Raw genomic sequence first — 26,500 nt, 5'->3', positions numbered from 1 at the left:
AGTGATGACAAATAGATTTTCTCCATGATGAGCTAGGGAAGACCAAGCTAATGCCCTTATCTTGTAGTCTGTTTCCCCATATTTGTCTCCTGGTTTGAAATTCTTAATATAAAGGGCTTAAGGTTAAATGTTTGATTGTTCATTTAAAACAAAGGTCAATTTTAGTTATTTACAGAGCTTGATATCCCAAGAGTCTAGTAGCACTTTTTAAAACTAAGAAATGTTATTACAAGATGTTAGCTTTTGTGAGCTATAGCTCACTTGATCAGAAACATGGGTTGGGTTAACTGATGTAGAGTTCAAATATATTGGTATAAGATGGGGAATTACAAGGAGAGGAAGTTATCTTTATTGTCATAAAGAATTTAAGAAACAAAAATGCCATGCTGTAGCCATGAATAAAATTCTGAAAAGTTTTGGGATTTTGAATGAATTTAATAATAAGTACTATGCCCTTGAAACAAGGAGCCTCTCTCATTGAAAATTGGTTTGCTGCAATTATTATCTGTTCTTTTAGGATAACAGTGCTTTCAAAGAAGCATATAAGCTTTTTCAACAGTGGTTAAAAAAAGAGCAACTATTATTTAAAAATGAAACCATTTCTATGATCCTTCCACCAGCTTACTTCATGTTAATATCCCTTCCTCTTTCCTCCATCCATGTAGGGGATAGGAAAAAATTGTGATTGTGAGATGGGTGTCTCTATAAATTGATATAAGTAAATAATAATTAAATAATAACCAAGTATTGTACTAAGCAGAAGAACCATTTTTATCTATTATTTTAAATGTGTTGATTTACAGTGAAGACTTGGAAATTAGAGGTGACGTGCATCAGAATTTTTTATTGTCAGCAGACAAACCATTTAAGGATTCCTTAGTTTTGTTCCTATATAATTTAGTTACTGCATATATTTTTCTGAAATTCTTTGTGTTTATTCCTAAGTAACACCCATCTATTTAATAAGTCTTATTTTCCAATTAGCCTTTTGAAAAATACAGCTTTAAGTTTGCATTTCCATTGAGAGATAATTGTTTTATGAACCTACATAATTTTTTAAAAATTGCATGTATGTAGTTTTTTTCTGTTTCTTTCCAGGTTTGCTGAACCTTTAACAAAAATTATACAAAACCCATATTGTTGAAGTAAAAGATACATATGCACTTAATTACCTATTGTTTATGAAAATTTGGAATATTTTGATAATAGTTATAATCATAGTTCATATACAAAACTTAAACCACACAAAGTAATGTCTTCTAAACTTACTAAATATATATATTTGATAGGCACATTCTTAAACCATATTGCATGGGCAGTTAAGCTTAAATTATTTCTTCCACAGGCTTTTTCTTATTCAGCAGAGCAATTAGTCTTATCGTGACATAATTATAAAAAGTTAGATTAAACGTCTGTGATCATTGAAGCTTTCATATATAATTCAACAAATAAGAGACATGGGTAATTCTCCTGAATTAGAATTATTTGTGCAATTCGTTTTTGTATCTTATATTGCAGACAGAATCTACCAAGATGGAGAATCCAAGCATCAAGAAATCTCTCTTTCCTCTTTTTATTTCAAAGAATCATTTAAAGCATAGCTCTTCTTTGAAAAAGAATCCTATAGTCACTCTACCTATGGTATTAATTTTTTAAACATGGTAGCACTGAAAAACCTTGCTACAGTATATCTATTTTACTTATTGTGTGTGTGTGTGTGTGTGTGTGTGTGTAAAACACAGACAGACAGACAGACATTTTCTCAGGTGATCATAATCTCCATGCAAATTGAGTATCTTGAGCCAATTCCACAAATTCAGGGAACCTAGAAGTTTTTTCCTCCAAATCTCAAGGAAATGCAACATTATGAATAATACTATCATCAGGATTAGAAATAAACATCTAATAAAATATAAAAGACAACTTCTTTTATAATCAGTGCAAATTTAGTATGCAATTATTTTTTCAATTGGAATATTTTTATTTATAAACCTTACTGCTTTGCTTTACCTAAATAAAAGGAACACACAATGTATTAGCCATGGTTGAATTTCATTGGATATAGAACACTTTGGAAAGCTTTTATTTTCTCTATATTCAATTATCTTACTGTATGTTGTTGGCAAAATAAAAAGTAATCCCCCTATATTTAAGGGATTAGCAATTTTTAATCCTAAATTTTATTTGCTGAGAAAGGAATCTTAGCCAGCAATTGCCTACTCCCTGTTAGATGACTAAACTGTTCAGAAGATATATTCAGCCAAAGTTTTTCTCTGAAGCTGGCATGTTGCACTATTTAGCAGTTTCTCTGATTAGTAAACGTATCTTTTTAAGCTAAATCTTATTTCTTTCATAAGGGAAAATACCCTTCCTTATAAAAGTACTGCAAAATTAATTGCAGTGTTTAGATTTCTTCATAGTTTTTGTGAAAATGGCTCATGATCTTAAAAGCAATATGGAATGTCATGGAAATGAGGGTGAAACAGAGCACTGCACTTAACTGCTCCCTCTCTCTCTTGCAATATTTAACTAACAGCATGTGAATGCCTTAAGGGTGGAGGTTATAAAAATATGCATGGCATCTACAAATATATTATTAAAATGGAGCTCTTAAAAGGGCATAGCAATAATGAGTTCACTTGCATTGCTTTAATCTGAGAAGCAGGGAGAAGTGTTAGATGAGACATAACTTAGAATTTTTGTTCCCAGGAATTAATGAATAGTTATTGTTCCATGTTACAGATGCCTGGAAGCGAAAGTCAGGATCTTTTGGCAATACAAAAAGCTATTCACACATCTAATCATCCAGCCAGCAGGCAGAAGGACTGGCATTCTGAAAAGATGACAGAAATCCAAGGACATGTAAGTTTAAATATTGCTTCATTTCATTTTAAGTCATTTGGCAAGTGAATAGTTGTTCTAAGTTACAAAACAGTAGCTTTGAACTTTTATTCTTGGGATCTCAAACTGAAATCATCACAAGTGTTGCTTGATTAATTAGTTCATTAACCCAGAGCTACATTGGATTTTTTTTATACATCAGTTTAAAAGATTTTACCAGCAGTGCCTACAGAGTCTTGGTACTTTTATCAAATTGGCAAAAGAAGCAATTTCAGTGTTGCACCTTTAACAGTACTGTGAGATACGTTTTACCCAAGTAATGTAACCATCTAGTCATTAATATATATCAGTGGAGCAGATAGAATTATCACCAGCCTTACGTTCAGTATGAAGTTCTTAAATAAGAATGTCCCTCACTTTTTCTTGAGCAACAACAAAGTATTGTTCCAACCATATACTCGTATTATTTGTTTACTTAATGTATTTTAGTCAATGTAGCTTGCAAAACAAAACAAATTTGGTAATAAAGAGTAATAATAAAAATCAGCGGAGACAGGCATTCTGCTTCAGGACATTTTAGGTCCTTGAGCTATGTACTGGATGCACATCTCTGGGTAATTTATTCTAAAAATACAGAGCCAGTTGAAAAGACATATTGTTAGTGATATGCAGTAATCTGACTGTTCACAGTAGTGAACAAATGAGTAGGTTGGAGATGTTAATGTTCAGACAAGTTTGTGTGGCTGAAGGTAAGCCTTCAGGTTATTTAATGTCAAACCATTTAAAACTGAAAGGTTAAAATCAACTTTTTAACTTTTAGCAGAATGTGATCAGTCAGCTACAATATAGCTACTACATAAACAACATTGCAACGAATAAGGATATACATTCAATTTTGCAGCTAAGATTGTTGGATGAGCAGAGACAAAAACAGCCAGAGAAGTGATTGAAGCCTGGGAAGCAGGCTCCTTATCAGTCAACAGGAATGCTAATTTACCACCAGCTTACTTAGGAGGCAAAAGCTTGACAGCACAGGAAAACAACAATCAACCATTTAATAGCCAGCCATCAGCACCCCAAGCCACAACAACCAGGAACCATATAAATACCACACAGAATAGGCCAAAGCACACACTCTGCTAGAGAGAAGTTCCCTGAGGATTGGTTCCAGCACAAGTCCAAAAACTCTGAAGACTCTGGTCCCTGTGACCAACCCAGATTGGATCCTGCACTACATAAACCTATACAAATAATCCTTATTTAACAACCAGTCATTTTATGACTGCACAAATTTGTGATTGCCACAGACTGGATGCTTTATAGCCCTTTCCAGCCCATAAAGCACCCCCAGCCATCATCTGTGGTCACACCCCACACATGCCACAATCACAGGACCACTTGTCATTGTGGCAGTTTGCAGTCAAGAACTGGGATTTGCAATGTTTTTTGTCAGCTGGCAAAACCCAACCTTTAAAAGGTTTAAAACGGCCCAGGGCAGGGGTGGGGGGGTGGCGGTTATTATTAAGGAGAGTCTCGAGCCGAGGGAAACCACTGTGCCTCAGATAGCTGGGTGTGAATCCCTCTACGTGAAGTGGGGTCGTAGGACTCAGGTAGGCTTGTTGATCACGTACCTGGCTCCTTGCTGCATGACTCCAGCCCTGCCTGAGCTGTTGGAGTTGCTGGCCGGGTTGGCAGTTGAAACCCCCAGACTGTTGGTCATGGGGGATTTCAATTTGCCATCAGCCGGCGTAGCATCTTCGGCAGCTCAGGAGTTCATGGCTTCCATGACGGCCATGGACCTGATTCAGTTAATTGACGGCCCTACCCACGTCGGGGGAGGCACCCTAGACCTGATTTTTATCTCTGGCCAGTGGTCTAATGATCTGGTTTTAAATGATTTAGTTGTTGAACCTTTGTCATGGTCAGATCATTTTCTCCTTCGTCTAGACTTTCTGACCGCTACCCACCACCGCAGGGAGACGGAACCAATGCGCTGGTTCCGTCCCAGGCGCCTGATGGACCCGGAGAGGTTCCTGACGGAGCTTGGGCCGTTTCCCGAGCACCTGGCCCACGACTCGACTGAAGAACTAGTTGCGGCCTGGGAACGGGCCGCGGCTGGAGCTTTGGACCGTGTCGTGCCTTTGCGGCCTCTGACCCGGCGTCGGTCTCAACCAGCTCCTTGGTTCTCCGAGGAGCTGAGGGAGATGAAGCGCCGGAGAAGACGCCTAGAGAGTGCCTGGAGATCCAGCCGCTCTGAGGCTGACCGGACACTAGTTAGGTCCTATAGTAGGACCTACCTAGTGGCAATGAGGGCTGCGTTCCTACGTTTCCTCCCTCATTGCGTCGGCAGATAACCGCCCGGCCGCCCTGTTTCGGGTGACCCGCTCGCTCCTTCAACAGGAGGGGCGGGAGGACCCCCTACAAGGGCGTGCCGAGGAGTTTAACGGTTATCTATACGACAAAATCGTTCAGCTTCGGGACGGATTGGATCAAAATTGGGTAGATCCAGGCGAGGGTTCTGAGGCCCGTCTTGTTGAGGTGGTTTGGGATGACTTTGATCCCGTGACTCCCAAGGACATGGACAGGTTGCTGGGTAGGCTGAACGCCACCACATGTTTACTGGATCCGTGCCCCTCCTGGTTAGTACTGGCTACTCAGGAGGTGACACGAGGCTGGCTCCAGGGGATTACAAATGCTTCTCTGCGGGAGGGGGTCTTTCCCGCGGCCTTGAAAGAGGCGGTGGTGAAACCCCTCCTCAAGAAGCCTTCCCTGGACCCAGCTGTTTTAGGGAACTACCGGCCAGTCTCCAATCTTCGCTTCACGGCGAAGGTTGTGGAGAGTGTGGTGGCATGTCAGCTACCCCAGTACCTGGATGAAGCTGTCTATCTAGACCCGTTCCAGTCCGGCTTCCGGCCCGGATACAGTACGGAGACAGCTTTGGTCGCACTGGTGGATGATCTCTGGAGGGCCAGGGATAGGGGTTACTCCTCTGCCCTGGTCCTATTAGACCTCTCAGCGGCTTTTGATACCATCGACCATGGTATCCTGCTGCGCCGGTTGGAGGGGTTGGGAGTGGGAGGCACCGTTTATCGGTGGTTCTCCTCCTACCTCTCTGACCGGACGCAGACGGTGTTGACAGGGGGGCAGAGATCGACTCCAAGGTGCCTCGTGTGGGGTGCCGCAGGGGTTGATTCTCTCACCCCTCCTGTTCAACATCTATATGAAGCCGCTGGGTGAGATCATCAGTGGCTTTGGGGTGAGATACCAACTGTACGCTGATGATACCCAGCTGTACTTTTCCACCCCGGGCCACCCCAGTGAAGCTGTCGAAGTGCTGTCCCGGTGTCTGGAAGCCGTACGGGTCTGGATGGGGAGGAACAGGCTCAAACTTAATCCCTCCAAGATGGAGTGGCTGTGGATGCCGGCACCTCGATACAGTCAGCTGCAGATGCGGCTGTCTGTCGGGGGTGAATCATTGGCCCCGATGGAGAAGGTACACAACTTGGGTGTGCTCCTGGATGGTCGGTTGTCCTTTGAAGACCATTTGGCGACCGTCTCCAGGAGAGCATTTTATCAGGTTCGCCTGATCCGCCAGTTGCGTCCCTTCCTGGACCGGGATGCCTTATGCACAGTCACTCATGCTCTCGTTACCTCTCGCCTGGACTACTGCAATGCTCTCTATATGGGGCTCCCCTTGAAGAGCACCCGGAGACTTCAGCTAGTTCAGAACGCGGCTGCGCGGGTTATTGAGGGAGCGGCTCGGAGCTCCCACATAACACCTATCCTGCGCAGACTGCACTGGCTACCTGTTGTTTTCCGGGTGCGCTTCAAGGTATTGGTTACCACCTTTAAAGCGCTCCATGGCTTAGGACCGGGTTATCTACGGGACCGTCTACTGCCGGCCTCTATCTCCCATCGTCCGGTACGTTCCCACAGAGAGGGACTCCTCAGGGTGCCGTCAGCCAAACAGTGTCGGCTGGCGGCCCCCAGGAGGAGGGCCTTCTCTGTGGGGGCCCCGACCCTGTGGAACGAACTTCCCCTCGGACTTCGACAATTACCTGACCTTAGGACCTTTCGCCGCGAACTTAAAACTTATTTATTTCGTATGGCTGGACTAGCCTGATTTTTATCTTTATTGGATGGGTTTTTAAAATTTTGTGATTTTATGGGGGAGTATGTTTTTTAACATTTGGGCATTTAAATTAGTTTTTTAAGGGATGTTTTTTAATTATTGTGTGTATTTGTATTTTATCTGCCTGTTCACCGCCCTGAGTCCTTCGGGAGAAGGGCGGTATACAAATTAAAATATTATTATTATTATTATTATTATTAAAATAAATAGGTTTACTTAACAACTGCCATCTTCATTCGACTACTGTGAAAAATGCATAAGAGCACAAAAGTGCCTACCACTCCTGTCCTATTGTTTCCTTTCATTATATCAAATTAATATAGTTATTGCATACTTTTGCTCATATATATGCTTATATGATATGTAGATATTTTATGTTGATGCTTGTGTATATTGTTGTGACAAAATTAAAAAAAAATTAAAAAAAAGATTACTTCAGGTGATTTTCAAATGCAATGATTTATGACCGCATTTCCAAACTCAATTATGGTCAGAATGTCAACAACTACCTATAGTTTTTAAATTGAGAATAATTACCTCCAAGGAGGAATTTGGTCATGTTCTGGAAATAATGAAGTATTTATAACTTTCTTGTTTGTGAGTCAAGTGTTTCAGGTTGCAGCTTCCAAGACAGTTGTGTAAAACAACACAGTCTGGTTTCTTTATGGGATAATGACATTATTTGAGACCAGGGAAAGAAGTAATTAGATGAAACAGTTCAGTAACCACTGACATAAACTAACTGCTATACAAACCATCTTAAATTTCCAAACCAACTCAACTTTAACATTTTTAGTACCTTTTTAATAGGCACTTACTATATCAGCCAATGCTAGATTGTACAACTTTCATCCATTCAAGGGGCCTATCAGACTTTACATGACAAGCAAGAGATTCCCTCCCAAAATAGGTAGAACACAGAATTTGTCATAAAAGAGCATTTTAGAAATTGCAAATGATGACTGCGAGAATTAAGGTTCTTTTTGTCTTTTAACAATTTTCTAAATCAGAAAGCAAATGCATTTGTTGTTGTTAGTTGCGAAGTCATGTCTGACCCATCACGACCTCATGGACAATGTTCCTCCAAGCCTTCCTGTCCTCTACCATCCTCTGGAGTCCATTTAAACTCATGGCTACTGCTTCAGTGACTCCATCCAGCCACCTCGTTCTCTGTCGTCCCGTTCTTCTTTTGCCCTCAATCTTTCCCAGCATTAGGCTCTTCTCCAGTGAGTCCTTCCTTCTCATTAGTGGCCAAAATATTTCAGTTTCATCTTCAGGATCTGGCCTTCTAAAGAGCAGTCAGGGTTGATCTCTAGGACTGACCGGTTTGATCGCTTTGCAGTCCAAGGGACTCACGGGAGTCTTCTCCAGCACCAGAGTTCAAAGGCCTCAATTCTTTGGTGCTCAGTCTTTCTTATGGTCCAACTTTCACAGCCATACATTGCAACTGGGAAAACCATAGCCTTGACTATACGCATTTTTGTTGACAGGGTGATGTCTCTGCTTTTTAGTACGCTGTCTAGATTGCCATAGCTTTCCTCCCCAGGAGCAAGTGTCTTTTAATTTCTTGGCTGCAATCCCCATCTGCAGTGATCTTGCAGCCCAGGAAAATAAAATCTGTCACTACCTCCATTTCCTCCCCATCTGCCAGGAATTGAGAGGGCCGGATGCAATGATCTTAGTTTTCTTAATGTTGAGTTTCAAACCAACTTTTGCACTCTCCTCCTTCACCTGCATCAAGAGGCTCTTTAGTTCCTCTTCGCTTTCTGCCATTAGAGTGAGACCTGGTTGGGCACGGAAGGGGGGTTCCCCTGATAGAGATGTGCCCACCGGGTTTCCGTGCATTCCATCAGGCCAGGGCCCAGGGTAGGGGTGGGGGAGTGGTGGTTATTATCAACGGGAGTCTTGAGCCGAGGGAGATCACTGTGCCACAGATAACTGGATGTGAGTCCCTCCTTGTGAAGTGGGGCCGTGGGGTTCAGGTGGGTTTACTGATCACGTACCTAGCTCCTTGCTGGGTGACAGAAACCCTGCCTGAGCTGTTGGAGGTGGTCGCCGGGACGGCAGTAGAGACCCCCAGGCTTATGGTCATGGGGGATTTCAATCTGCCGTCGGTGGGGATAGCATCCACATCAGCTCGGGAGTTCATGGCTTCCATGATGGCCTTGAACCTGACCCAGTTAGTGAACGACCCCACTCACATCGGGGGAAACACTCTGGATTTGATTTTTGTCTCTGGACAGTGGTTGAATGATCTGGAATTAGGGGAGTTAGTTATCAGACCCCTGTCATGGTCAGATCATTCGCTCCTTCAGCTGGACTTTCGAATCGCCGACCTCCGCCGCAGGGAGACGGAGCCGACTCGCTGGTTCCGTCCCAGGCGCCTGATGGACACTGGAAGGTTCCAGACGGAGCTTGGGCTATTCCCTGAGGATTTAGCCCACGACTCGGCTGGAGGTCTGGTCGCCGCCTGGGATCGGGCGGTGGCTAGTGCTCTAGATCGAGTCGTGCCTTTGCGGCCTCTGACCCGGTGCCGATCTCGTTTAGTCCCTTGGTACTCCGAGGGGCTGAGGGAGATGAAGCGCCGGAAAAGACGCCTAGAGAGTATCTGGAGAGCCAGCCGCTCCGAATCTGACCGGACACTAGTTAGGTCTCAAATTTGGACCTATCTAGTGGCGATGAGGCTGGCAAAACGGGAGTATTTTTCCAACCTCATTGCATCAGCAGATAACCGCCCAGCCGCCCTGTTTAGGGTGACCCGCTCTCTCCTCCATCAGGGAGCGGTAGAGGATCCCTTAAAGGGTCAAGCTGAGGAATTTGGACAATATCTGTTTGATAAAATCGCTCAGATTCAGGAAGGGTTGGACACAGATTGGGTAGATCCGGACGGGGTGGGGGAGGTAGGTCTTGATGTTATTATCTGGGATGAGTTTGATCTGTGGCTCCTGAGGACATGGACAGGTTAATGGGGGGATTGAATGCGACCACATGTTTATTGGACCCGTGTCCCTCCTGGTTGGTACTGGCCACTCGGGAGGTGACACGAGGCTGGCTCCAGAAAATTGTGAACGCTTCTTTGATGGAGGGTGTTTTCCCTGCCGCCTTGAAAGAGGCGGTGGTGAGGCCCATCCTCAAGAAGCCTTCCCTGGACCCAGCTATTTTAGCAAATTATCGTCCGGTCTCCAACCTTCGCTTTGTGGCAAAGGTTGTCGAGAGTGTGGTTGCACGACAGTTGCCCCAGTACCTGGATGAAACTGTCTATCTTGATCCATTCCAGTCCGGTTTCCGGCCTGGTCACAGCACGGAAACAGCCTTGGTCGCGCTGGTTGATGATCTCTTGAGGGCTCGGGACAGAGGTTGTTCCTCTGTCCTGGTCCTATTAGATCTCTCAGCGGCTTTTGATACCATCGATCATGGTATCCTGCGCCGACTCAGGAGACTTGGAGTGGGGGGCACTGTTCATCGGTGGTTCTCCTCCTACCTCTCCGACTGGTCGCAGACGGTGTTGACAGGGGGACAGAGATTGACCCCAAGACGCCTCTTATGTGGGGTGCCGCAAGGGTCGGTTCTCTCGCCTCTTCTGTTCAACATCTATATGAAGCCGCTGGGTGAGATCATCTGTGGTCTTGGGGTGAGTTGTCATCTATACGCTGATGATACTCAGCTCTATATTTCCACCCCTAACCACCCCAACGAGGCTGTTGAAGTGATGTCCCAGTGCCTGGAGGCCGTACGGGTCTGGATGGGGAGGAACAGACTCAGACTCAATCCCACCAAGACCGAGTGGTGTGGATGCCGGCGGCCCGGTACAGTCAGCTAATTCCATCACTGACCATTGGGGGCGAGCTATTGGCCCCCACAGAAAGAGCTCGCAATCTGGGCGTCCTCCTGTCTTTAGAAGATCATATGACGGCCGTCGCCAGGGGAGCTTTTCATCAGGTTCGCCTGATACACCAGTTACGCCCCTTTCTGGATCGGGCTTCCTTATGCACGGTCGCTCATGCCCTTGTTACATCCCGTCTGGACTACTGTAATGCTCTCTACATGGGGCTCCCCTTGAAGGGTACCCGGAGACTCCAACTGGTCCAGAATGCGGCTGCGCGGGTGATAGAGGGAGCACCTTGTGGCTCCCGTGTAACACCCCTCCTGCGTAATCTGCACTTGCTTCCGGTGGTCTTCCAGTTTCACTTCAAGGTACTTGTTATCACCTTTAAAGCGCTCCATGGCTTAGGGCTGGGATATTTACGGGACCGCCTACTGCCACCATTAGCCTCTCACCGACCAGTGCGCTCTCACAGAGAGGGCCTCCTCCGGATACCGTCAGCTAAACAATGTCGGCTGGCGACCTCCAGGGAGAGGGCCTTCTCTGTGGGGGCTCCTACCCTCTGGAATGAGCTCCCTCTGGGGCTTCGTCAACTCCCCGACCTCAGGCCCTTCCGCCATGAGCTGAAGACGTTGCTGTTTCAAAGAGCAGGACTAGCGTGAACGTAGTTTTAAATTGGGGTTTAAAATCAGGGGTTTTAAACGGGGTTTTAAATTTGTATTTAAAAGTTTTAGGCCATCAATTGAATTAATTTTCTATTCTTTTTTGCTGTTTTATATGTATTATATGTTTTCTGTTGTTTTATTGGCTGTGAACTGCCCTGAGTCCTTCGGGAGATGGGCGGTATACAAATATAATAAATAATAATAATAATAATAATAATAATAATAATAATAATAATAATAATAATAATAATAATAATAATAATAATAATATCATCTGCATATCTGAGGTTGTTGATATTTCTCCCGACAATCTTAATTCCAATTTTTGATTCATCCAGCCCCGCCTTTCTCATGATGTGCTCTGCATATAAGTTAAATAGGCAGGGCGATAGTATATGGCCTTGCTGGATTCCTTTCCCAATTTTGAACCAATCAGTGGTTCTGTGTCCAGTTCTCACTGTTGCTTCTTGACCCGCATACAGGTTTCTCAAGAGACAAATAAGATGGTCTGGTACTCCCATCTCTTTAAGAACTTGCCACAATTTGTTGTGATCCACACAATCAAAGGCTTTAGCATAGTCAATGAAGCAGAAGTAGATGTTTTTCTGGAACTCCCTAGCTTTCTCCATGATCCAGTGTATGTTGGCAATTTGATCTCTAGTTCCTCTGCCTCTTCGAAATCCTGCCTGTACTTCTGGTAGTTCTCAATCCACATACTGCTGGAGCCTAGCTTGTAGGATTTTAAGCATAACCTTACTAGCATGTGAAATGAGTGCAATGGTGCAATAGTTTGAACATTCTTTGGCATTGCCTTTCTTTGGAATTGGAATGCAAACTGACCTTTTCCAATCCTGTGGCCACTGTTGAGTTTTCCAAATTTACTGGCAAATTGAGTGTATCACTTTTACTGCATCGTCTTTTAAGATTTTGAATAACTCAGCAGGAATACTGTCTCCTCCACTAGTTTTGTTGTTGCTCAGATTTCCTAAGGCCCATTTGACTTCACATTCTAGGATGTCTGGCTCAAGGTCAGTGACCACCCCATCGTGGTTACCAGGGATGTCAAGCTCGTTCTTGTATAGTTCTTCTGTGTAATTTTGCCACCTCTTCTTAATCTCTTCTGCCTCTGTTAGGTCCCTGCCATTTTGGTCCTTTATCATGCCCATCTTTGCATGAAACGTTCCCTTCATATCTCCAATTTTCTTGAAGAGATCTCTGGTCCTTCCTATTCTATTGTTTTTTTCTATTTCTTTGCACTGTTCATTTAAGAATGCATTCTTATCTCTTCTAGCTATTCTCTGGAATTTGCATAGCTCATAGCTTCATTGAGCTACGCAAGCCCCTTCGCCATGACAAGGCAGTAATCTATGAAAGGGAAAGCAAATGCATATTCCCTCTTTATCCTACGTTTTCTGAATAATTTTTATTCCAGATATATAATTGCACTCAACAATGAACTAAAGGGCCACCATCAGTGAGCTGTTGGACAGCATTACTTGGTCTGTTGTGTGGATGTTTGGGTGGTTCATGGGCGGAGAATTTGTGGTGGGTGGGTGGGTGTTTGGACCTGGTTATTGGGTGTTAAGTGAATTTTGTTGTATGGGTATACTGTGTATATACGTACAATGACAATAAAGTAGTTGTTGTTGTTATTATTATTATTATCCAAATTTTGGGCTGTGTTTATTATACAAGGTATTGTAGGACTCTATGTTACCCAAAGGCTACCCCCCCCACTTTTTTTTTTTTTTACAATTTTGCCTACACTACTCGAAATCAATCTTTTCCTTTTTTTTTATTACGATTTTCTTTTTTTTATAACAGTGTATATTCAACAAAACTGTGACATTGTATATTTCGGATCTTCCTTCCATATAATTTATATATACACTGTATGCATCTAATCATCAATAGCCTTATATACATGTTATTTTCTATTTCTATTGTTTGTATATGTGTACCAATTTTCCCAAACCGTGTAGTAGTCTGAATCTTCTTTTTCTTGTAATTCTATGGTAAGCCTATCCATTTCTGCGCAATAGTATATTTTTTGGACTCTCTGGTGGTATGCTACTGTGTTTCCAATATTGTGCGAACGCAATCCTCGCCGCTGTTAGTATGTGTAAAATCAAATATCTTGTTTTTTTTTATCAAGTTTTGTTTTAAGCATTCCCAAGAGAAATGTTTCTGGGTTCAGCTCTATTTGGCATTTTGTTATACCCTGTAGCCATCCCTGTATCTTGACCCAATACTTTTTCGCTTCGGGGCACATCCACCAAACATGAAAGAAGGTACCTTGATGTTGATTACATCTCCAGCACTTCGGACTTAAATTCGAGTACATTTTAGCCAGCCTTGCTGGACGAAATCAATCTTTTCCATTACTATTTGTAGTTTCTGTAAGGGTCTGCCTCTCCTCTCTGTTCAAGAAAGTAAAACTCTTGAAACGATTAACATTTCAAAAGGAACCTTTTATTGAAGGAAAGAGATTGCAGGATAAAGTAAACAGGATCTCCAGTTTCCTGGGCAATTCGGTTAGGATAAAGCAGTTAGAAACCCCTCCCCTCAGTCTGATGTTGGATAAGCGAATCTACAGGTGCAAAAGTTGTTTTGGGAAGCGCAGGCTGAGAAGGTGATAAGTTGTTCCCAGGCATCTCTTGCTGGAGGCTTCGGAACTGACAAAACAGATGGCCCTGCCCCCTTACATTCCCAAGAAGGTAAATCAAAGTACAGGATACATAGGCATCAGGAAAAAGGCTATAAATGGAGGGGGTTAGTTTTACTTACAGATCTCTTGCAAGCAAAGTGCTCCTCAATTCTTGGTTGTTATGCAGTTTTCACTGGTGAGAGGGATCCCAGGCTGGTGCCATGGTGTTTCTTTCTTTTTCCCATGTCTTATTAGTCCCCGGCAAAAGCAAAAACCTTTGTCTGTGTTATGGTCTATGCTGTTATCTCCTCCAAAAAATATTAGTTAAATAAAAAATGATCTAATGGGAGTACTAAAAGTTGATAAAATAAAATAAAACCAAGAGGCGCTACTGCAAACACATTCCGGCAGCCCTCTGCCAATCTCTGTTCTATGTCTGTTAATTTTTTAGAAGTATATGCACAGGGTTGTAGTTGGCCCTGCTCATTCTCTTGGAGTAGGACGGCCCCGATGGCAACATCACTAGCACCTGCCTGTATGACAAAAGTTTTTTCTGGATCTGGGTGCTTTAGCACTGGCTCGGCTGAAAACAACCGTTTCACTTTTTCAAATGCCACTTGGCATTCCATGGTCCAATTCAGGGGCTGCTTCAGTTTTGGCTTGTCTCCCCCTTTTGTTTTCAGCAAGTTAGTGATGGGGAGTGCAATTTGCATGGATGCCAGAATAAATTGCTGATAGAAGTTGGCAAACTCTAGGAAGCTTTGCAGTTGCTTGCACGTGCAGGGAGGGGCCCACTCAATCACCGCTCACACTTTTTCTGTGTCCATCTCCACACCCTCGTAGGAGATCTTGTATCCCAAGTAGTCTATTTTTTGCTTGTGAAATTCACATTTGGACAGTTTTGCATAAAGCCTTACGGCGCAGAGTTTATTCAGGACTGCCCGGACAAGCTTTACGTACTCTGCTTTAGTTTCAGTGTATATAAGAATGTCATCTGAGTACCACGAGAACTCCTTTGTATAGGTGCTCATGGAGCACCTCGTTTATTAGTAGCATGAATACTGCCGGAGAGCCCTATAGTCCAAATGGGAGCACTTTTAAACTGGAAACACCTAAGGGTATGTTAAAAGCTGTTTTCTATTTGTCCCCTTCCCTAATTCTGACTCTGTAGTAGGCTTTCCTCAAATGCAGTTTTGAAAAGATTTTTCCCTTGGAGAGGTGGGCTAACATATCTTTCATGAGGGGAAGGGGATACACATTCTCCATGCTTACATGTTCAAATTTCTCTAGTCTACATATAAGTGCAAAGACCCATCCTTCTTCTGTCAGAACAGTACCAATGCTGCAATTTTGGGTCGTGTTGGTTGGGTGAACCCCCTGGCCAGATTTTTTAAAATCAATTTTTATTGATTTCCCCCCCCCCACATACACACACCCTCATATTTTATGAACAGAGTATTGGCCATATTATATCTTATAGAACTTATCATATCCAAATACATCTTACTTAGTTACAATTTCTGCCAAAATGTTCTTTTTCCATATTTTTAATCATATCTTAATATTTCTATGCTTGTTTATATAAATCATATCTTCTTTCATCCTCAGGTTCTAATTTCTCCATTTTTACTGATATCTATTCTCTTTTATTATTTTTTAGATAATTCAGTTTTTATCCTGATACGTTCAAACATGTTCGGGGTTGCCTTTCTTCCATTTCATCTTTTTTGTTTTACAGCAGTCTTTCTCTTTCCTCTCCCTCCCTTCTTTTATCCTTCCTACTTTCTTCCCTCCTCTCCTACTCCTTCTCTACTTCCCCTTCCTTTCTCCCCCTCCTCTTTTCTACCTCCCTATCTAACCTTCTCTCCTACTTTTATTTCTCCTCCCTTTCTTCCTCCCCTCTTCCCTTTCTTCTTTTTCTCTCTCTCCTTCTCCCTTTTTTCCATCTCTCTCTACTCCTTCTCTCTCTGTGTTGCTGTATTCATTTTCAATTCAATATTTTTCACTATGGTGTTCAGACAACCCCGGTTTTTCCTCCATTTATTGAACGTATTTCTCAGAATTCCCCTCATATATTTTTAATTATTAACAATGTATTTCAACTCATTCCATTTTTACCTTACAACCTTTTAGTTAGTTCAGCCTTCCACCTCTTATTTTCTTTAAATTCTTATTCCCAGTTCAATAATTGTTTTTCTCTTTCCTTAGCATACATCATTTACTAACATTTCAATTTTGTTCAATTTTATATCTCACTTTCAATTATTTTCACCTATAAACCATTCTATCTTCAAGTAATTTCTTTGTTCTTTTCAATATTTAAAACATATTTCTTTACCATCCACTATTGTTCTCTCCAATCCATACATCCTCAGGCAACCACATATAACCCATTTTATCTTTCACATTTCATCTACTTTTCCATTTTCCATTAAACAGTATATTTCTTCTTTTTTGCTTCTTACATATATTTCATTTCATCCTTGCTTACTTCCCTTTTACAATAATCTATATATTTCTTCTAATTTACTTCTTACATACAGTTTCTACTACTAATATCCTTCCCTTAAATCAACCTATTAATGTTTTAATTTCATTTCTACTATCCATTTTTCTTCCCCTTTTAACCATTTTCTTTCGGTCATTCAAAAATTTCATTTCTTAATATTTTCCTCCCTTTCTCCCATTCTCTTATCTTCTTCTTTTTCTCTTTCTTGTATCTTCCTTTCCACCCCCTTTCTCTAATTTTTACTCTTTTTAATTTTCCCCCTCAATCTTTTCCCATTTCCTTCTCTTCTCTTCTTTTTTGAGACATACTTCTCCCTATCCATTTTTATTCTGTCACTATCAATCCCAGTGTAATCATCTATATTTTTATATTCAATCATTTCCTTTTCAACATTGTATTCTTGCTCCTCTTGCTTCTCACTCATATTTTCTTTTTCCTTTTTTTTGCATTCTAACCAGTCCTTCGCTTCTTTATTTCCCTTAAACGCTTCTCGCACTTTTTGAAATATTTCCCTTAATTCCTCATACGCATGCTCCCAACTCTCCATGTTATCAATTTAAAGAGAAAGGATTTTTAAATTTATTATTTTAACTTATGTATAATTCAAATCTTTTTTTCTTTCCAAATAATGTCCAATTCAAATGTTCATTTAAACCATTCCAGTTTGAATCTTTATTCTTTCCACTCCTTTTTGAAATCATGCTCCAGATGTTTAAACAAATACTCCTCCAGTAGTTTCCCACAGTGGTCTGAGTAATGCAGTGCTTTCTTTCCACCAACAGATGTCTCTCTCCAATTCACAAATCCCCCGGCAACAAAATGTCAATTGTTAATCCACAAAGATAATTATTTCCTCTTCTTCAATTAAATCCTTTTGTTGTTAAAGAATGCTTTCCCTCAGTTTTCTTTTTCTTCTATTATTTTTACTTTCTTAAATCCAGATGGAAAGTTTTCCTTTTAGGGCTTTAATCTTGAAGTTCCTCTTTGTTTTTTATTTCCTTCACTTTGAATTCCCGTGTGCCAATTAGCCGCTAATTTCGGGTTGGGACTTCTTTCAAGCTTTAAAAATGTTTCTTACCTGTGAGTTGGCCAATCACTCACCTGATAACAATACTCCGTTCAATCACCGTTCCTGCTCAAATCTTAGCCCGGTTGCCCCACTTTGTAGCGGCTGTTTCAATGGCCACTGCCCCCTGCTGCTGGATCAAAGAGCTGCCTCTGACCTATCAAGGAACTTGCCTGTTCCTCTTGGTTTTCCGAGGCACCTTTATCTCCCCCATCCCTCCAAGACGGTTCTGATCTGAAGACCCCCTGACAGCCGTTTGTCTGGTTGGATTTTCACAAAGCTCATTGGAGCTTCGCTATTTCCCAACTAGTATCACCGTGACGCTTACGGTTTCCTGCCCCTGGCCAGATTTTTATCTATGAAAGCTTGCAGTTCCTCAAGTTTCCTGGAGGACATGTTGTGCATTTTGGGTTTCAGTAGCTTGGTCCCTGGAAGAATCTCAATGGTACAGTCTGGGGGTGGGGAGCTTGTCAGAGCTGTCCTTGTATTCCCGGGGAATGCCCTGAGCTGGCTCAGCCCTTCCAGCCATAGCTGTTTCTTTATTTGGATTTTTCCCCAGTTTCTCCTTTCAGTCATCTAATTCAGTCACTCCTCACTGGAATCTTAGGGTCCTCTCTTTCCAGTTTACTCTGGGGTTTCACCTCTTCAACAAGGTGAGTCCCAGAACTAGTGGCCTCTCCATTCTGAGTGCCATGATGCATGTGAGTCTTTCATCATGGGTCCCCATGGGTATTTCCAAGGGCTCTGTAGCAAAAGTGGCTGGCTCGCCCCCCCCCCCAACTGACCCATCTAATTGGCAGAATGTGATGGGGCTCTTTAACTTCTGTAGGTGAATGCCCAATTTCCCCAGCAGGGTTGGGCTTATTAAGCACTGGGTATACCCTGAGTCCAGGAAGGCTGAGAGCTTTACTCTTGTTCCGGCTGGAGATTAATAGTCTTAGGAGCAGTGTGACCTGTTCAGTTGGTTCGCTTACCAGCAGGTCGTCTTCAGGGTCACTTTCAAACAGGCCCGGGTCTTCTCCTGGTGAGGCCAGAGTTCTTTCCCTGTTGTGACCAAGGCCCAAGTAGTGATTACTAAACACAATTCAGTCCTCAACAAACTTATTTTATTAAAACAGAATTCTTAATAAGTAGTCCGTCGGCCTTATCACCAACCTTTGATGTCTTTGGCAACCTGCCAAAGGCTTTTCTTGGCAAAACCACCAAAAAGTTTAAGAGATGCTGACAAGAAGCAAGGAAATCAACGTTGCTTTCCTACAAAAAACCCAACATCTTGTTGCTGCTCTTTTAAGCTTTATGGGAGTGGCCAATCATATTCTGGTCTTAATCCCGAGTTGTCCTTTTTTCTTCAGCTGCTCTTGCCTTCTGGCAGCTCTTCGCATGCGTGCACTAGGAACAAGTTCCTTCTGTTCCTCTGCCCCTCTGCTGTCTGCCCCTGGAGGCTCCGGAGTCCGTGCATCGCTCCCAGATGGCCCTGGCCCCATCTCTGCCTCTGATGCAGAGCCCTTGTCCGGGCCCTCCCCTGACTCCAGGACTGACCCATTGTCCTCCCCAGCCTCCTCACCATCCGACTCCGCTGCCAAGTTCGCAGGCTGCTGGTGGACCACAACACTCCTCCAGTTTTGCAAGGGAGTGAAACTCCACAGCCTCTCTGTTTCTCATTGCGGTCTTTCCCGTGGGGGTGGCTTTTATGGGCTTTCCACTTAATAGGCGCTCAGGTTTTTGAGCAGCACTCAGCTGTGTGATGCCCTTCCTTCCTGCACTTCAAACAGGCAGATGGTCACGGTGAGAGGGCAGTTTGTGGCTTAAGAGCTCTCACTTTCCCTGGGGTGGGGATCTCTTCCAGGTTCTCCCCACTCGGTACTGGTTTCTAGCCAGGTCAGTCTCTACCTTTTTGGTCAGGATGTACCAGTTGTGGAGGTGGTTTGGGGCCCCTCGGGCTAGGTCGGCATGGTAGAGGTCATTATTCAGCCCATTCTTGAACCAGATCATCAGGATATCTTCCAGCCAGTCTACTCGGCAGGTGAGGTCTTGGAATTCCTCGGTATATGGCCAGCGGCCAGCGACCCTTCACAAGTTTGATGTGGTCGCGGGCTTTTTGATCTGCCAGGAAAATGGCGTGGAGAGCCATCATGAAACAGTCGAAATTCTGCAGCTCTGGGACATCGGCATTGTGGAGGGTCACCATCCACTATGCTGCCGCCCCTTCCAGGGCCAGGAAGATGACTCAGACTCAGACGCCCTGGGTTTGGAAATCCCGCTCGTATTCCTGCATGTACGTGAGGACATGCACCAGAAAAAAACCCAACTGCTGTGGATCGCCATCATACTTCGCTCCCTGGGAAGTTCCTTTCCAGCTGCAGTGCTCTTGGCTGGCCTGGGATTTCAGAGAAAGTGCCATTGTGCAGGTCAGGTTTTCTGGGATGGCTGCCTCTCCCACAGCCCCGTCTGCCTGATCTGCAGCTGTTGGATCTGAGGTGGCAGCTCTGGCTCCGTCAGTTGTTGCTGCTTGCCTCACTTCTTCTCTTGCGACTGTCTAGCTACCCCTGAGCTTTTAGGTTCTCAGAAGCCTCCATCACTAAAGGCATGACATGTCTTTTCAGTCTATCATCCCCACCCAACTCTTCGTCCAGTTCCTCCTGGTCCCACAGGGCTTCCAGCTTTCATTTCCAGCCTGGCTGCCAGCTGCCTCGAGTAAGGGTGTTTGGTTCTTCTGTCCCAGCTGTCTTTCTTCCCAACTTTGATTGACCATCTCGGCTTCGTGAGGTACTCCAAAATGGCTCCATGTCTTTGATGGGGCACACAGAGATTGCATCTGGCTGGGTGGTAGAGGTTTCACCCCAGCATTCTCCCTCTCCCTGCTCGCTGCTTTGCTCGGACATGGCTTGCAGGGTCCCCCCCAGTAGAGTGAGTAGAGCTTCTCTGGGTTGACCACTTTTGCAGATCCTGCTTTATGTTAGGTCTGCTTCTCCTCTCCATTCACAAAAGTAAAACTCTTGAAACCATTAACATTTCAAAAGGAACCTTTTATTGAAGAAAATGGATTGCAGGATAAAGGAGGCAGGAACTACAGTTTCCCGGGCAATTCAGTTAGGATAAAGCAGTTAGAAACCCCTCCCCTCAGTTCAATGTTGAATAAGCTAGTCTGCAGGTGTGAAGTTGTTTTGAGAAGCGCAGGCTGAGAAGGTGATAAGTTGTTCCCAGGCATCTCTTGCTGGAGGCTTTGGATCTGAGGCAAAACTGATGGCCCTCCCCCTTACATTCCCAAGAAGGTAAATCAAAGTACAGGATACATAGGCATCAGGAAAAAGACTATAAACTAAAGAATGCACCCAGGCCTTACTAGAATGGCAGCATCCCTATAGGATCTATGGGATCTGACAGTTTCCCTACTTTCCCTATCTTTTAGTGAATTCCAAGAATTCCAATTGTCCATGACTGCTTAAAGATTGCAACCCAAATTATTGAATAATTGACAGTTTAGTATGCAATGTCAATATGCAAAATACTTTAGTGCTTAACAAAAATAAAGAAAGTAAGAAGAAGGGAAATAACTAACAAGAGACACCCATCGTTTTCTACTTTCTGTCTTTCAGAGTCAGCCTCTAAAATCTTTACGAAAGCTGTTACATCTCTCTTCCTCCTCCTCAAACCATTCAATTCCTTCTGAAGCCCGATTCCAGCCTTTACCAAATCAGCCAGCTAAAACCTCTTTTTCTGAAGTTCGAATTCATCCTATGAGTCAAGCTTCCACTACCAGCAACAACCACCTACGCCAAGAATCTCAATCAAAAGGCAGAGCAGCCCTCCAGATCACAAGCCAGATGGAACCAAGCTGGCACGTATCCCCAGGGAACAGAAGTGCCAGTGAGACATCATCATACTCAGATCAGATAGCTTCAAAAAGTGGGCAAAATGGGCATACGTATAACCGAACAAACCGATCTCGAATGCCAAATCTGAATGATTTAAAGGAGACAGCTTTGTAATTGTATCCAAGAAAGTGATATTACAGGGGCTGATTGAGGGATATGGTGATGCCAATGATTGGAGTAACGATTGTATTTGCAGCTTTACAAAAGAGTGTGCAATATGGAATATGTGTAGCTACTACTACCACATCAGTAGGGATTGTATAGCGAAATGAACTTTATAAATTGCCATTCACACATTATAATAGCAAAAGAATGTGCAATTCAGGGAGAACTAACTATTTGCCCCTTTCTCTCAGCTTACATTCCAGCTTAATCTGCACATTTGTCTGAAAACTATTTTGGCACTTTGGGGAATTTTAAAAAAATATTTAAATGTATGCCCTTTTTAAAAACATTGCTGCCTAAATTTAAAAAAAAACTAAATAGGGTTTATGTGATATATTTGTATCCTTAGTATGGTTTAAAGTTTTAGTTTATTTGTTTTTAAAACTTCCATATTTGATAAGATTTGTAATATTTATTATCTAATACCTTATTGTTATATCACATTTTATGTTATAACATTATTTGTAGCTGTATGGAACATTGTGATGAAGTGAAAACAGCTATAGTGGTTTCTACAAAAATTAACATTTATTACATCAGGAATATTTTATTATAAAAATATATATGTGTATGTGCGTATGTGTATGTGACTATATATATTTATATAATAAATAATTGTTTTTTTTAAAGATATTCACTTAAAGTATCATTATGACACTATCTGCCATATTTTTATACTTTTGTGATATTAAGTGCAGTATTATGCTTAACAATAAATAAGAACTAAATACGTATTGAAGTATAACAATATGATTTTTACTCCCATCCTAGATGGAGTGTTATGGGCCATATCCACTGCTGATCTTCTGCTGATGAGAGGTTCATGATCCAATAAAAGGAATCAAGTGTGCTATGTTGCTTCTCCTTGTGGCTCTCGTCCCTACCCTTCCTCCTTTTTCTGCTAATAAAAGCTTTTAAACTCAAAGAACCTTCTGTCAGTTGAACAACAACACTGAATACATCCCATTATAATGCCACAAGTAAAACAATGGTTTTAAGATTTGCGTAGACAGTTTGATTGGGGTAATAGATTAAAAGCTAAAAACATAAAATATGAACAATAGTGTTGCTTCCCCTAAATGTATATATAGCTTTCCCATTCGTATCAATGTGAAATAAGCGTTTGCATAATGGAGGTAGACATCTAATGTGCTCGCAATCTTCTACCCAGGAAAACCGACTCATACCAAGAAATTAAAACAGATGCTCTTCCATTTAATACATGAGGTGAAGACCAAAGAACCACAGCAAGAGATGCCAGTAGCAAACCAAAGTTGGCATGACACAGCACTATAAATCATGGTGTAATGTTTTAACTTAACATGGTCTCTACACTTTGTTTGGAATAGTATTAAACAGAAAGTAAGATACAATACAGAAGTGTAAGAGAGACTGTTGCACTTCCATTTTGCTTCTAAAGTTTTATAAAAAGATAATATTGATATTTAAGGGAAAAATCATTTCTAATGAAATTTAATCCCCTCATATCACTTATAAGAATAGTTCTGTGAACATGTTTCACTCACCCAGTGTGTATGATATTCTCTAATTTCTTATCAAATCTTAGGAATTTTTAAAATGGACTTCTAAATCTAGCTATTTATTTGCTTATAAGAAATACTCAGGAAATTACTTGGAAATTATTTTTCATTCAGTATGGAGTTGGTCAGTGAAAAAAGAATGAAGACAATAGTGTCAGAACAATACATTTTAACTCTCAAATGTATACAATATATTATTGAATCAACTCCATAAAAAATTGATCTGGACAGTATATAATTGGTGATACTACTAATAGATAACACAGATGAATAAAAAGATGTAATCTGGTAAATTTATGTATTTTTTTTTAATTATTACCGTTTCCCCCAGAATAAGATATCCCCTGATAATAAGCCCAATCAGGCTTTTAAGCACATGACAATAAGGCCAAGCGCTTATTTCAGGGTTCAAAAAAATATAAGACAGGGTCTTATTTTTGGGGAAACATGGAATATTTCAAAGTTTTGAACACAGTAGTTACTCTGTTAGATAATCTAAAATTTTCAGTGGTGATTGTTGCCGTATAGAAAATAGGCATTATAATAATATATAAAATTCATGGCTAATATGTGTGGAAAACACAGGGCAGACTATGACAGGGTGACTCAGGCAGTCAATTATGTTTGTTTAATTCATAGGATGTCTTTTGTAATTTAATACACAGTCACCTCCGGTGTATGTTCCCAATGTTTCTGGTTGCATAGCTGCATTTTCCAGAAAAATAATTCCAGACTCAAATAGTGCTGTTTGAATGTGGCAAATAGTTTTTATTTGGCTTGTATGTAATTTACAGAGTAATACTTCTTACTTTGCTAGTATTTTGCACAATTTATAAGACTACTTATAACTCTCTTGATTCATAGATGTCTAACAGAAAACATTTAGTAGTAAATTAGATATACTAGAGAATTGCTATTTGTACTACTAGATGTTTCAGGTAAGAATACCCTTTTTAAGCTTAAACTTGAGAATGTGTGAATTTTATTTTTTGGGTGTTCCATAAAGAAAATTAATTCTTTTAGTAATGTGTACATTCAGATCTGTTAATAGAAAGAACATTTCAAAGGTCTTGCACTATACTTAATTTATGTATCCAAGCTTTGTAATTATATGTTAAACTTGAAAATATACAAAGATGCCTCCTCCCCCCCCAAAAAAACCCTTCTTATTGGTTAATGGAGATTTCTTAACATTATAAGAAGAGCAAAGCTTATTATGCATTCAGCTATGATTAAGTGTGAGCTTTTTTCTTCGCTGAGATTACATAAGTACAATGCTGTTCTCTGTACTTTTATAAGAATAGTGCAGGTAGTTTAGGTGATTTGTGTTCTGATAGTATTGAAGGAGCAAAAGAATCTATTATAGTTATGTATACTAATAACTGCACACTCTTCCCTGGAAGGTTTGTTGTATATTTTCTTTTTCTAGAAAAAAAACGTTTGCACGTAATTTATTCAGAGCAGATTTTAAAAATGCCAAAAAGCTTTACTTAATAATTTTGCAAAAGTTCCCTTTTGCCAATGAACTATATGGAAGCATGGCTGAACAGATTTTTGAAAGTAGAATTCTACTTTCTGAATCCTGTGTACACTATTAAGAAGTTTTTCATAATATTTCATATATTTTCTAGTATAAACAATATTTTTCAAAAGATTATTTTCCATCCCTTAATCTCATTTTCATTACATTTTGAGTAATTAATAAGTTCGTAAAGGAATTACCATGGGATGGACACTTTTGCCATTCCCTGAAAAACAGTAGCTTTAACCTGGGTTGAATTTTACAACTCAGTCCAGAAGGGTTGATGGTTTCACATGCTTAACATATTTTATATTTAATTTTATATATCACAAGGCTTCCCATTTCTCTGTTTCTAAATTCTCAGATATACTGAGCTCAGCTTTCCCTTTATTTCCATAGAAATTTTGGAAAACTAAGGTAAGTTGCATCCTTACAGAGAAAAATATTTAATATTTCATGTAATTTTTAAAATAAAACTCCTTTTTATTTCACATTCATTCTCTTTTCTATTTCCCATTTTTCTCTACCATATCACCCAAAAAAATAGTATTTCATAATCCACACTGGTAACTGTTTCCCCATTGCCTTAAATACATTCAGCTTTTATTTTTATGCTGCATATTTCAATTACAATTGACACTTCAGTTGAATTTTGTTTCAAAAATAATTTAAAATAAGATAGGAGGAATAAATGTTTTAAAAAATTCCTTATTTATAAAACAATTTAAATTTGCAAAAGGAATTGACAGAAAAAGTATTTATTTGGAAATAATTTAGCATATATGATATAAGTGAGAAAAAAAATGACCTGACTAAACATTCTTAATTAAGAATATGACAATGAGGTTTTTTTTTGTTTTTTGCTTTTACTTGTTTGTGGTGTTTGCTGTAAATAATGTTATGTTTGGTATTAAGAAACTGCTTTAATGCAGTGAATTTCCTCCGAAGTGTACTTTATGCCATATATATATATATATATATATATACACATATACACACACATACACATACACATACACATATATACATACATATATATACATATACATATACAAACATATATATATATATATATATATATATATATATATATATCTATATATATATATATATATATATATATATATTTGCTTTCTGAGGTTTCCACGCGTGTTTGTATATTGGTTGTTCGGGTTTTCTCCCGTGTAAAATTGGAAGTGTCTTGGCGACGTTTGGACGAAGTCTCATTCGTCATCTTCAGGCTTCAGCTTGGTGCGTCTGGGAGCAATGTGTGATCCGCAGCTGTTGCTTCCTTTTAACTGCTAGTGGGGTTTGAACTGATTGGGTGGGAGCTTGGCTGTGCTCTGATTGGATGGGGGTTTTTCTGTGCTCTGATTGGCTGGGGGTGTGTCCTGTGTTGGTGGGGGCTTGGTTGTGCTCAGTCTAGTCTGTGCTGCAGGGGGATTTGAGCTGGTGAGCTGTATAGCTGTTGTTTGGCTTTGTGGTCGTGCTATATCTTCATAGTGGGTGTCAGTCTGCTGCATGAATGGATTGGAGGGGTTTGAAATGGCTAATGTTGCAGCTGCGGTCTGGCTTCTGGTCCTTGGTCGTGCTTCATGATCAGTGTGGGTTTGGGTCTGCTTTCTGGGTGGATGTGCGGTGGTGACATCCTGTGTGGACCTTGTGAGTGTGGGTCTGGTGTCATTCCTCGTGTTAGGGACTCGTTTGTCAATAA

General features: G+C 41.3%; 1 protein-coding gene across 15 annotated transcripts in view; it reads left to right on the top strand.

Moving 5' to 3' along the window:
• The window catches only part of CDKL5 (cyclin dependent kinase like 5), a 94,245-nt gene that overhangs the window by 48,410 nt on the left and 19,335 nt on the right, over positions 1 to 26,500 (top strand). For 4 of the 15 annotated variants that reach the window (XM_058186560.1, XM_058186556.1, XM_058186567.1 and 1 more), the window contains 3 exons: positions 1,519 to 1,641; positions 2,743 to 2,862; positions 21,280 to 25,861. In XM_058186560.1, coding sequence (XP_058042543.1) covers positions 1,519 to 1,641; positions 2,743 to 2,862; positions 21,280 to 21,672 — 636 coding nt within the window. In that variant the 3' untranslated portion in view covers positions 21,673 to 25,861. Of the gene's footprint in view, positions 1 to 1,518; positions 1,642 to 2,742; positions 2,863 to 21,279; positions 25,862 to 26,500 lie in introns of those variants that run through there. The other 11 variants (XM_058186563.1, XM_058186561.1, XR_009155510.1 and 8 more) reach the window with 10 other exon arrangements.

Source organism: Ahaetulla prasina, chromosome 5 (genome assembly GCF_028640845.1).
Source record: "Ahaetulla prasina isolate Xishuangbanna chromosome 5, ASM2864084v1, whole genome shotgun sequence".
Lineage (NCBI taxonomy): Eukaryota > Metazoa > Chordata > Lepidosauria > Squamata > Colubridae > Ahaetulla > Ahaetulla prasina.
The sequence above is the reverse complement of the archived record's forward strand: the minus strand, read 5'-3'. Positions and strand labels throughout refer to the sequence as shown.